At 47.5% G+C, this 12,788-nt stretch overlaps 1 protein-coding gene across 4 annotated transcripts in view; it reads left to right on the top strand.

The window, feature by feature from the left end:
• The window catches only part of ILDR2 (immunoglobulin like domain containing receptor 2), a 40,743-nt gene that overhangs the window by 6,695 nt on the left and 21,260 nt on the right, over nt 1–12,788 (top strand). For all 4 annotated transcript variants that reach the window (XM_071433755.1, XM_071433754.1, XM_071433753.1 and 1 more), the window contains exons 2-3: nt 2,224–2,556; nt 3,611–3,730. In XM_071433755.1, the coding sequence (XP_071289856.1) occupies nt 2,224–2,556; nt 3,611–3,730 (453 nt within the window). The remainder of the gene's footprint in view (nt 1–2,223; nt 2,557–3,610; nt 3,731–12,788) is intronic.

Here is a 12,788-nt window from a genome sequence, read left to right as displayed (position 1 = left end):
CTGGGTAAAGGAAGCCTGGCAGGAATGTCCCACCTGCCACTTCCTGAATAATCTCTCTGCCTGTGTCTCAGGAAAGTGCAGGAGCTCCCTCATTCCCTGCCTGTCCTGTGGGAGACCTCAGCTGTGCTTGGTGGTACTCTGGAGAGGAGCCACACTTCAGTGTTTGGATTTGGGTCCAGGCACTTCTGGCAAAACTGAAAACCTCCTGTGCAGCTTCCACACCATGCCCAGGCACAATGTGCATGGTGTCCTGCATTCATTATATGCATAACACAGCATTTCTGTGCAAGTGCCAGAGCACCCTTGTGTTCCTCAAGCCTTCACATAGTAGTCCTCAAGGTGAAATCCTGTTTAGATTAGTAACTCTGTTAGTAGCAGTGACCACCGTGCCTCTCTGAAATTAGCTTTCCCCTAGGTTCTGTCCATGCTGTGTTTTCCATTTCCAGCTGGGATTTATAGACTTCATTGTGCTCTACAGTTCACTGCAGACAGTGTATCACTGCAGACAGTGATAACTTGTTGAATTTAATATTCACTGTTTTATCAGCCTCTTCACTTTCCTTTGGTTCTGAATCCTGATCATGCAATCTCTGCTCGCTCTGGCTTCTCAGGTCTGCAGCTGTCTCCAGCTTGACCTTGTCTCTTCATGCCTGCTGTTATACAGTTGATGCATTTATTGCTCTCTGTCTGCTTCAAGCTCCAGTGCTTTAGTCTGTGCCTTCCCCCCCCCCTCCCCATTCTAAAGATATCTCCTGTCATTTCACTTTCTTTTGCCAATTTCCATCTCCTTTTCATCTCTGCTTTCTGGAGTGGGTGGGTTATTTTTTGCTGACTCCATTTCCTCTCTTCTCTACATCATTTCTGAATCTCCTGCAACCTGACTGCAGCCCTTCGTACTTACTTTGACCTGGGCTGAGACACCTTCTCCAGCTTCTTCCAACTGAATGAGAGCTTCCTGATTGTCATCTTGCTCATCATCCTGCTTCTTATATTTGCTCTGATACTTTATCTTTACTCTTTTTTCTTCTTTCTTGTATTTTCACTTCTCTTCTACTGCTTATTGATATCAGGAAGTCTTTCTTTGTCCTCAGTCTTTTCATTCCTCACTAAGCTTCCCCAAGTCCACCACTCCCTTCTGCAGATGTTGTGTAGACTTTCTCTTCTGCTTTGTTGTCTTGAACGTTTCCTTGTATTTCCTCTTTTTCCCTGTTTCCCTGTGTATTCCCTGTTTCCCTCCTGCTCTGGGTGAGGGGTGTGGTAACACCAACATTTTCCATACTGAGCCTGATTCCCTTTTTCTGGTGTTGTGTGAGTGCTCTCAGACATTGCTGCCTGCAGCACAAGGAGGGAAGCAACAAAGGGCATCTGGGGGAGTTTTGGCCAAATCCCTGTGGGTGGATGGAGGGCCTCACTCTCTAGAAGGCTGACATTGCTCACTGACTGTCCCTCAGCTACACAAGGGTGTAATAGCAGTCCCCTGCATCTTCTCTGGGGCCTTGATGCATCAGGTCCAGGCTGCAGCTCCCCTGTCAGCTGCTAGATAAACATTACATGTTGAGATTCCTCTCCTCCCTGAGAATGTGAAAAACTTGAGGGTTTGGCCCCTTTTTCTCCACACCTCCCACGTGGAGCAGTTTGTCTCAGTGCTACTTGCCAGCCCTGGGAAGAGCTGTGTGATTTGGATCCGCTCCTTTGTGCATCTCTGGAGTTTGGCAGAGCAGGCAGCACTAACTGGGCACCAGTGCAGAATGGTCCAGGCACTGTGTGTTGCCTGACTTGTAAAGAGGAGGTGTGGTGCCACTGAAATGGGGAGGGAGGTGACTTATTCTGCAGTGGGATTGCCATGAATCTGACCCCTTGGCTGACCTGCTGTACAAATGGAGCATGGCCATCCCTAAAATACCTCTTCCTTATGTCTGAACCTGCCCCAGAAGCTGTGAATCATCACACCATTGTGTTAGGGCTTCTATAGCATAAGGATGGTACGTTTGAGCCTTCAGCCCTATCATGCTGTGTTTTTCCTTGTGACTGTAAGCTATGAAAAAGCAAACTTATTTCTGCTGCCAACATCCGTGCTTACATACATTGAGGAGTGTTGCTCCCTAGCACCTGAAACAGATGGACAATTTTATGTATGTGAGGAGAGTAATGCTGTGACAAAATGCAGTAGCTCCCTCTTCAAGCAGTGCCAAGGCATATGATACTCATGTTTTTGTCTTCTAGCTGAGGTGGAAGGGTTGCAGGTCACCGTGCCTGAGAAGAAGAAGGTGGCCATGTTATTCCAGCCTGCTCTGCTTCGCTGCCATTTCTCTACTTCTTCCACCCAACCAGCTGTGGTACAGTGGAGGTACAAATCCTACTGCCAGGACAGGATGGGAGAAGCTCTGGGAATGGTGACTTCTGGTTTGCAAACAATGAGCAAGAGGAACCTGGACTGGGATCCCTACCTGGACTGTGTGGACAGCAGGAGGACAGTCCGTGTCGTGGCCTCCAAGCAGGGATCTGCCATCACCATAGGAGACTTCTACAAGGAAAGAGACGTCAGCATTGTCCATGGTAACTCTCCTACCCCAGGGATGCTTGGTGGGGGCTGCAATGGACCCTCAGCAATTTGGGACACTGGAGTCTGGCAGTAATTGTTCACTTGAATCCCTCAGAAAAGGCTGTGGGAAGGGATGTCTGTATGTCAGACATTTAGGATTCAGCCAACCAATCCTAGACCCAAAGGTAATTTCCTTTGGCACTTCCCTTCAATTAACTCTAGGTCTTCAGATACAGTATTCTTTTTTCCTTTCCATGAAGTGGAAGCTTTTTATTCCTGACTTCTGCATATTGCTGTGTATATAGGTTTTCCTTAGCAAAGGGGTGGCAGCAAGAGATACAAATTCAGTCTCTGCAGGATAGGTTTTTCTTCCTTGCAAATGCCACTGCTGTTTTCTTAGTTCTGAAATACCAAGCTTATCCCAGACCTCATGTTTGCTCAGCCACAGACTTACCCTGTCATGAACCTAAACTGACACAGCTTTGGGCAGAGTGAAAGGAAGAGATTTCTGTGGGGTGAAGTCAGGTTGGGTGGAGATAAGGGATGGCAGGGTCCTTAAACATTTTTGTCTGGAAGGCTGTGTGAGAGACCTTGTCCCTCAAAAGTACAAAGTGTCTGATTGACCGGGGAGACCACCTAGCCAGAAGTGGAGACTCTTTGGTGTGAAGAGCATGTGATCAGCCTCACAAGAGGGAGTGTTTTCCTTTGTCTCTGTGTAGCCTCTTCACAAATGACTGAGGTGCTGTGAGGAGACACTGTGTCTAAGCCCTTCTTTCATGACAGGAATAGTGTTGGGATCCATGCCCTAGGTGACAGGAAGGACAGAGAGACATTAGTGACCCCTTGTGCTCTTGCAGGGTGAGCTATCTCTGCAGCATTATCTGATTTACCTACAGCCAGAAGTCCTGACCTGTTGTTTTTTTCCTGAATACTGTGATAAATTCTGGATGAGGTTAAATCTTCTTCTTAGAAAGGAAATGAAATGGATTTGGGACACAGAGATGGATCCAGTGCATTCTTCCTGCAAGTGTTGGAGGGAAAACCTGACTTTTCTTTTTTGCCTTCCAGATGCAGACCTGCAAATAGGGAAGTTGATGTGGGGAGACAGTGGCCTCTATTACTGCCTTATTATCACACCAGATGATGTGGAGGGCAAGAATGAAGAATCAGTGGAGCTGCTTGTGCTTGGTGAGGCCTCTTGTCGGGCTGCTTTTTCGGCAGATACCTGATGTATCTTTCCTCCTGCTCTCTTGCTGTCTCTTCATTCCCATGCACTGTATTACTATGGGTGTAAGAGCTATGTAAAACAGTCCCTGCAGTGCTGTCACCATTGCCTTGCACCTTGTGCAGTCATTCACACCTAGGCAAAGTGGGTGGCAAATGCTACCAAACCAGAATAGTAATGTTTACACCCACACTGCTCACACGTTACACAGGCGTAAATGACTGCAGAGAGTGCGGGGCTATAGAAAGGCAGAACCCTTGTTTTTAAGGGATAAAACAAAAAACTTGCAGCAAAATGAACACTTGAGACAGAGTCTTTTAACAGCAGACACCCAGAAGACATCAGATCCTGTGATTTTTGCAGTCCTCATCCCACTCTTCTGACCTGTGAGGCTGTCAAGAAGCACTGTGTTGAACGTGTCAGTTTAGGAGATTTTTTTGTGTGCCCGATAACACTTGTCCAGTTAGAGGTGCAGTTTCACAGTCATCCTAATCAGGGCTGACCTGGTGCTGCCACTAACAGGACCTACCCTCTCTGTGGTGTGTGTGCTTGGCTCTGCTTCTCTTAAGTTCCCTTGAGCAGTGTGCTGAGCAAGATCGGTTTCTTCCCTATTTTCAGGGTTTGCTTTCAGTGGTGGCTTCCATGATTCAGCTCACTGTAAAGGTCAGAAAAGCAGCCATTCCAGCTAGAGGAGAAAAGCAGAGTGGAATGGGCCTTTCAGGGACTTTTGTTGACATGCCTGGAGCCAGCTGTAGTGCTTCAAACCTAGATGCCCCAGGAGAGCAAGCTGAGTTTTTCACAACTTACCTTAAGACCTCACAGTGCCTCTTGTGTGTACAGATCTGTGCATCTGTGATGGAAATATTAAAAAGCTTGGGTTGATAGTGTGTAGGTGATCTGTGGAGGTGTACAATAGAACACATCTGTCAAGCATTCCCTTGATCTCCTACCAAAGGTCAGAGTTTAATTGGTCTTTATATTTGGAGCCATAGTTATCATCACCAAATAAACCAGACTGAATGAGTGAGTGGCTGTCACAGTGCCATTGCCTCTCCTCACCCCTTTAATGTCAGCCAAATAATGGACAGTTGGAGTGGAAGGTCAGAGAGTGGAAGGTCAGTCTGGTCACTCCAGAAAACAGTGTCACACGCCTGTGTAAATCCACAGTGTGACATCTGTGTATCATCTGCACTTAGTGACAGGCCCAGGACCAACCTGTGTGAGTTCAGGTGAGGTTATCTCTGACAAGTGGGAGTGGTAGCTGTTAAAATCCTCTCCTGAGATCCTGTGTCTCTGCAGTGATGAGCTGCTGAATTTTTGTCCCTTTTTCACCTTCCTGTCTAGGATTTGGTGTCTTCCTGTTGTATATCTACAACTGTGCTCAGACACCAGTGATGAAACAGTACCATGGTAACAGGAAAAATTGGTTTTTCAGTGTGTACAGAAGGCTGTGGGGAGAAAACACAGAAATCCCTTCCTCTGGAGCTGGCTTGATGTCTCTGCCCTCAGTTCATTGTGGGTGCATTGGGGGACACATGTAGCTTAGGCTGATCACCCATGACCACATCTGCTTTTCTGTTCCACCTCTGGGCCTGACCTTGCACTTGATGCAGCTCTCTGCCAAGTTTGGCAGCAGCATGAGAGCAGACTTGTCGTGGGCTTCCTTCTGCCTCATGCTGTTAGGCAGCTTCTGTATATTGCTTTTCCTGGGTAGAGGCAACATTCCAGCTTTTGGTGCAATCCAGGATTACCTACCTGTTTTCCTCCTTCCCTCTCTTCCCCTTCCCACCTTTTTATTTTCCTTCTGCCTTTGCTGTTACTTTTTTCTTTGTTTTCCTTTATCTCTCCCTATTGATGGCTAAAGGATGAAACAGCTAGTGATGAAAATACTGTTTCTTAATATTCTGCATATTCTGGGATATTTTTTATTCCCATTGCTTGGAGGGAGACACTGAATAGAGATGTAGGTTGCAGCAATTTTACAGTCCTAGAGGACATGTGATAAAAGGGTTTTGTTTGCTGTTCTGCTGCTCTTTGGGTGGAACCCAGATTCCTTGTTAGACAGTTTGGAGCAGCAGAGGGATAGTGTGTGAGAGATGCTACGATTCCCAGAGCACATTCCTGTTTGCTCCCTGCTGACAGTGGTCTCTCAGATACAATTTACATTGCTTATTTTGGGGTTGCTGCATGAAATTCAGCATAAATTAGAATTTTGAATAGAGCAGAGGTTCTATCCACTCATGTTATCCTTGGGGTGACAGAAAAATCAGAATGGAAAAGGAAATAGGAAAATATCCCTTCTAGTGGTTTCTTATTAATGCCAGGATGAAAGGGCAGTTTAATATCATGTTGAAACCATGAAAAGACTGAGAAGCAAAAGTGATAGATATCATACCAATAGCATCAATAAATTAATGGAAGTTTGTTTAGCTAAAAATGCAGGGTCCTGTTTTTATACAGTGAATCATACCATGAAAAATTGATCAAAAGGCACTTTATCATGACTTAGAGCAAAATCTAAAACCTGGGCAAATTACAGTATTTCCTTTTTTTCTTAGGAAAGCGATCACAGAGACCTTCAGTGACCCCTTAAGTAGCCAGGGAGCCTGGGTCTTGATGGTATTGCATGTTGGGTTTGGTTACCTGGACGGGTCATGTTGACACTCAGAGCTGCTGGTCAGCTCTGGCTAGCAGCAGAGAATCCCATGTGCTGTCCTCATGTCACACTTATTTCAGAAAAGCATACCAGTGTTTGTTTATATTCATTTGTGCTCAGCAAAGCTGATAGGATTTGTAAAGCATACCTAATGTTAGGCACGTGCTTGTTTGTACTTTGCTGAAAAGACCATTCAGTATCTTCTGCTTAGTCAAGGACTTTAACCCTCTCGAAGGGAATCAGTGCAGGTGAGGGAAGAGGAGTTACAACATCTGTCTCAGAAACACAGGAGATTGGGGTGGTGAACCTCCTCTGGAGTAAGGAGAGAATGCAAATTAAAAAATACAATTACATATTTATTATATTTTAAAAATACACTTGACACCTTATTATTCTTTGCAACTGTCTGAAAGGAGCTTGTAGCTCCTAAGGTGGGGACTTATCCTCAAGCTGTGTTGGGAGGGGGTTCAGGTTGGACATCAGAAGGAATTTTATCACATAAAAGGTTGGTTAAACACTGGAATGGGCTGCCCAGGGAGGTGTTGAAGTCACTGTCTCTGAAGTGTTTAAGGAAAGACTGGATGTGGCACTCATTTCCATGGTCTGGTGGTGTTTGGTCACAGGTTGGGCTCGAAGACCTCAGAGGTCTTTTCCAACCTACAAGACTCTGTGATTCTCTGATAAATGTGCATTTGGATGGCATTTGGAATCTCCAAACAGGATGTAGTGTGCTGGAAACTGTATGAACTCTGCTTCTGCTGCAGACTAGTCCAGAACGTAGCAATTCCACATCAGGAATTGAGTGAATCTCCCTGCACTCATGTGTTTTATTAGAAAAGGAGAACCTTTGCTGACATTACAGCTGTGCTAATGAATCCCTTTGAAACCTTATACATTTTAATTTTTAAACTTTTTAATGTGATTGAATCTTAAAGGCTGAATCCTAAATTGAAGAAAGTCTACATTTCTGTCGTAGTAGCTGGCAGCTAATGTCCTGCTTCTTGAAACACAGACAGTGCTATTAATCATATTGTTATTTGTAGCCCCTGTGTATTGCTTTTTTATATGAGAATGTCAGTGGGCTTCAGTGAAGTAATTCATTGCAGCCTTTCTGAAGGGAACTGCACGTGTACCAGTGCAGGGATGCAGCGTGCCTGGAGTAACCTTCAAACCAGAGCCACAGTGCAGTGTCAGTGTCATCCTGGCTCCTTGTCACCAGCTCACAGCAGGAGGCAGTCCAGCTTCATTGCATGGCCTTGCATACAACCCAATAAGCCTTCCCAAGAGCCAGAATTTACTAACCAGGTGCAGGGACCTATGGAAGCTGCTACACTGCTCCCTTCCCAAGCTGGAACAGGTAAAGAGCAGTGCCTGTACGTACAGCTCAGCACAGCTGGGTACCCTGGAACCCATAGGTCTGTGCAAGCTCGGTGATGTTTGCATTCTGAGATTTTACATAGCTTAGACATGCTTCACAAAACAGTGGATCCATTCCCTGGGAGTTCTGGAAGAGGTCAGAAAGTACTCCACTAGTTCCAGTTGTTGGTTTGATGCTTTGTTAGTGATCTGTGCACTTTGCTAGACAGATATTGCCAGCTTTCTTTTCCATCCAATTCAGCAGCTAATATTACATAAACTGTGTATGAGTGAAATATTATTTTCTGGTTAATCATAGAATCATTAAGGTTGGAGAAGACCTTCAAGATCACTGTGTTCAACCTTTGATTGAAGACCACCATCTCAACTAAAACATAGCACTAAGTGCCACATCCTGTTGTTTCTTGAACACTTCCAGGGATGATGACTCCACCACTTCCCTGGGCAGCCCATTCCAGTGCTTAACCACCCTTTCAGTGACAAAATTCTTCCTGATGTCCAACCTGAAGCTATCCTGGCACAGCTTGAGGCCATTTCCTCTCATTCTGTCACTTTCCCTGGGAGTGGAGGTTGACCCATCATTCCACACCCTCCTTTCAGGCAGTTGTAGAGAGTGGTAAGGTCCCCCCTGAGCCTCCTTTTCTCCAGGTTAAACGCCCTCAGCCACTCCATCAGGTTTGTGCTCCAGACCCTTCCCCAGCTCCGTTCCCTTCTCTGGGCTCACTCCAGCCCCTCAATGTCTTTCTCAGAGCGAGGGGCCCAAACATAAACACGGGACTTGATGGGCCTCACCAGTGCTGAGCACAGGACAATCCCTGCCCTGCTCCTGCTGGCCACACTGTTCCTGATCCAAACCAGGATCCCATTGGCCTTCTTGCTCACCTGGGCACACTCTGGCTGACATTCAGCTGCTGTTGACCAGCACCCCAGGTCCTCTTTCATTGCATAGTTTTCCAGCCACTCTTCCCCAGCTTGTGGCTGGAAAATGCTGTGGGAGACACTCCCAAAGGTTTTATTAAGTCCAGGACGACACATCCACAGTCTTTCTCTCATCCTCTGGGTGGGTCACTTGGTCATAAAAGGAGATCGGCTTGGTCAAGGAGGACTTGCCTTTCCTAAACCCATGCTGGATCCTTCTGATCCTCTGGCTGTCCTGTATGTGCTGTGTGATTGCACTCAAGGTCATTTATTCCATAACCTTCCCAAGCATCAAGGTCAGTCTGACAGACTTGAAATTCCCCAAGTAAGAAGCTGAAGCTTCTCCCATTGTTATGTTTTAAATAACAACAATTAGCACTTGAGGTTTGTATTAATTTCTGGAGACAGCTGGCAACTAACATTGGTAAGCTGACATCTTCTGAGTTTATATCACCAGCCAGTATCCCTATAGGTCTAAACCCAAAATTTAAAAAGTCTCACACCCATAGTAGTAAAGAATGTAAAGTAAAAAATGTAGATACATATCCACACAGCAGATTGTACAGTAATTAATGTGCTAATAGAGACATGTGTTGACTTCCAGTGAGGATAAATCTCCACTGGGACACGTGTGTATGGTGTGCAATGCTAATAAGGCAGTTCTTACTCAGCAAAGTGACTCAATAGCTGGTATAAATATAGCCAGGTTTGGAGTCTCCTCTATGCCAGGAGAGACTGTATAATAAAATTTGACATGATTTCGGAGATTGAAAAGTTCTTGGCAGAATTTTCCCTTACATGATGTTGGTTTTAGGATTTTGCTCTGATTTGCTGAAAAGCTGCCAGTAGCATCCGAGCCAGTGCTCGGTCACAGGAGTTGGCAGAGTTGTGCTGGTGGCCTTGTGTTGGAGATGTGTTGGCCCACATCTCAGCTGGGAAAATGTCTGTGAGCAGCTCCATGCAGAGGGCTCACCAGCCTTGAGCTGTGACCAGAGGTGGGTAGTGCCAGCAGGCGAAGGAATTGATTGGCACACTTCCTCTTAAAAATCCTGGAAAAGTGTGGATGCACTGCCCCAGACCACTGTGCCGCCGCCTTTGTAACCTGCTTCCAGTCCCCCTCATCCTAGCCCAGCCTACTCCTGGTTATTTATTTCACACCCATTAGAAGTGCTACTTGTTGCCAAGGTTTTTTACCCCTGTTTTCCTCCTTATTTGCCAGCGACAGCCACACGCTGCTGCTCACAAAGCAGACCGGTGTGATTAAAAGACCGCGGTTACTAAGGCAGCCATGGCAACAGCCTCCTTGGAGGTCTTTGTTGCCTGCTAAAACTTTGATCTCCAAAAGGGGCTGCTGCTGTTTCTCCATCCAATTGAAGGGAAGGATGGGAAGAAAGGATGAAGTTTACTCCAAGCAGAGGGAGCACAGAGGGACACTTTGCAGAGCCATGCTTCCCCAGTAAATCTCACAGCAGCTGCCTTGGAAAAGTGGCTGATTTACAAGGGCCACACTTCCTCTCCTGTGCTTTCCAGCCTCTCCTCAGGCCAGTGTCCCTTGCCAGGGGCCTCTTGCTGTGACATGGCTTGGCAAAGTTTTCCACCACTGAGAAGGAAATAATTCCCTCTGTAGTTGCTGCGTCCTGTGATCTCACTGCAGCAGGTTGGGCTGTGGAAGCAGCCTTCAAACAGGAAAACAGTTCAGCATTTACTGCCATAGTTACCCAATATTTATCATATTTATGTGACTGCCAGTATTTGCCATGTTCCCATATTTACCCAATTGCCATGTTTCTGACTGCACCTGCGCCTACTTTATTCATGCCATCATTTCTTTTCAGCTGCACCACTTACCCTAATTATTTTTGTGTCTCTTCTCTGCAGACTCTCTGCTAATTGTGTGCTTGACTCCAGGTCTTCCCTGCTCCGCTGCTATTTGCTCACTGCTCTGTCGCCTGCCTGCCTGCTGTGTATTAACTCCTGTCCTCGCTGGCCTCTGCTGTGTGTCTGCACCTCTTGGAGCTGCTCTGCATCCCCTCAGCTTTTCCTCTCCCATCCCTCCTCCTGTGCTCTGCCAGTGCAGATGGGGTGCTTGCAAGCTCCGTTGCATTTCAAGGCTGGCAGGGGCCTGGGGCGTGTGGGGTGCCTGGTGAGAGGCCACTATGGGCAGGTAAAACCCTTCAGCAGCACGGTGGGAATAGAGATGGCACATGTCCCAGATCCTTGCAGAATGAGGACAAGCTCCTAGCTCTGACACAGTCACCCGGGACAACCCTGAGAAACGGGGCCATTGTCTGTTCCCTCTATCCCCTCGGTGGTGGGGGCTTGCACAGAGGGCACAAAGCTTGTGTTGGGTGGGGGCACAGATCTGTGACTCAGCAGGGGTGCCCAGGCATGGCTTGGAGTGCCTGCAGCCCTTTCTCAGGTGGGCAGAGCTGCTGTGCAGAGGTGGTGTGGCCAGATGGTCTCTTGGCAGGATGTTGTTCTGAATTGTTTCTTCCCCACTAACTGCTACCTAGCCCCAGCATTCACTTTAAAACTTCCTTGAAAGAAAGGAGAGACAAGGAGGTGAGCTTAAAGCCCATGGAAGGAGCATCCTAGGCATGGAGAGTTGGGTGGATGCTGGCCATGGGTGCTCTGACTGCCTCCTGCCTGCTCTTACAGCCATGGGCCCAAAAGGACGCCCTGATCTCTGTTTTGGGTAGTGTGTGACCCACCAGGATGCTGCCCTGGGATCCTCTTTGTGGCCACCACTTGGCTCTGGGCTGTGCCTGTGTGAGCCAGGCTTACAGAGGGCAGGAGGTGAGAGCCAGTGGCAGTGCTGCCCCCCCTGAGCCACCCTCTCTGTGTCCCTGTGCCCACTGGCTGGCAGGGCAGAGGGATTTTTGCTCCACTTGTTGCTGGCAGCAGCAGAGGGAGGAAAGTCGCCTTGATGAGGGACAGTGGAGGGAGCCTCCCGTTGCTGGGGCAACCGCAGGCAGCCTCAGCCTTCTGGCTCCCCTGGAGGAATGGTGTGGGGAAGGGTTAATCAGGGGATTTATCCAGCCTGGGGCAGGGAGGGGGCTGAGCTGTGGGAAGCTGCTGGGGGCAGGCAGTCCAGGGGTGGGCATTGTGCTCGCTGGCTGCCAGCTGGGCTGGGACAGGCAGGCAGAGTTCAGGCTGAGCTGTGGTGGGATTTGTGCAGGCTTTGTGCATCCCTGCTGGGGGCTCTGGGGCCCCCAGGGCTGTGTGAGTCCTGTTGGCAAGGCAGGGATGCAAATTCCCCAGGCACATACTCTGACAAGCCAAGTGAGGCTGCACAAGCAGGGAGTACTGGCTGCTTGTGGGTAGCACAGAGGAGCTGCTTTGGTTGTGTTTGTTTTTACCAAGTTCTCAGGCACTGTTGTATTAAGAGATGCTTTTTCCCTGTTGGGCCTGTGATTCCTTTTGGAGATCAGGGTTCGAGGCTCTCCGGGTAGGTTCAAAATAAAGCAGGCACCCATTTATTAATGACCAGTTGGGAAGGAGTTTCTGCTGTTTAAAAGTGTCATTTCCTTGCCTTTTTTACCACAAATAGGCGCCCTAAATTAGCTATGTACCTCCAGCAATTTATCCAGTGGCATCTGCTCTCACACCAGGGCTGCATGTGAGCTTGTGCAGAGGTAATAACACTTGGGAGGTGAGCTACACGCTCATGTCTGCCCATATTCTGCATGCATGTGGTTCATGTGAGTGCTGTTCACATATGTACAGAAGGCCTGCAAAAGAATTGCATATTGTTTTGTCAAAATAAGGAATATAACTAATGTGCACGTGGAACATAACACTCTTAGTTGTGAGTGGCCTGGACACTTGATCCTTCCAGGAAATGGACTGCAAAGAATGTCATGAAACTCTTTGTAAATGTAGATGAAAATGTTGCAGCAGACTGGTGGCAAGAGTCCTCCCTCAAAGTGGTAAATGGGGAGCAGTTATGTGAAGCATCACCATGCTAACTTTTACTAAGGATTCTGGACCACTTCATCAGGACTGGCGTTCCTGTGAGTACTAGTCAGCTCTGATGAGTTGCAAAGCACTGCCTGTAGTCATGGTACACT

Source organism: Agelaius tricolor, unplaced genomic scaffold (genome assembly GCF_023055355.1).
Source record: "Agelaius tricolor isolate 1412-34295 unplaced genomic scaffold, bAgeTri1.0.p SCAF_9, whole genome shotgun sequence".
Classification (NCBI taxonomy): domain Eukaryota; kingdom Metazoa; phylum Chordata; class Aves; order Passeriformes; family Icteridae; genus Agelaius; species Agelaius tricolor.
The sequence above is the reverse complement of the archived record's forward strand: the minus strand, read 5'-3'. Positions and strand labels throughout refer to the sequence as shown.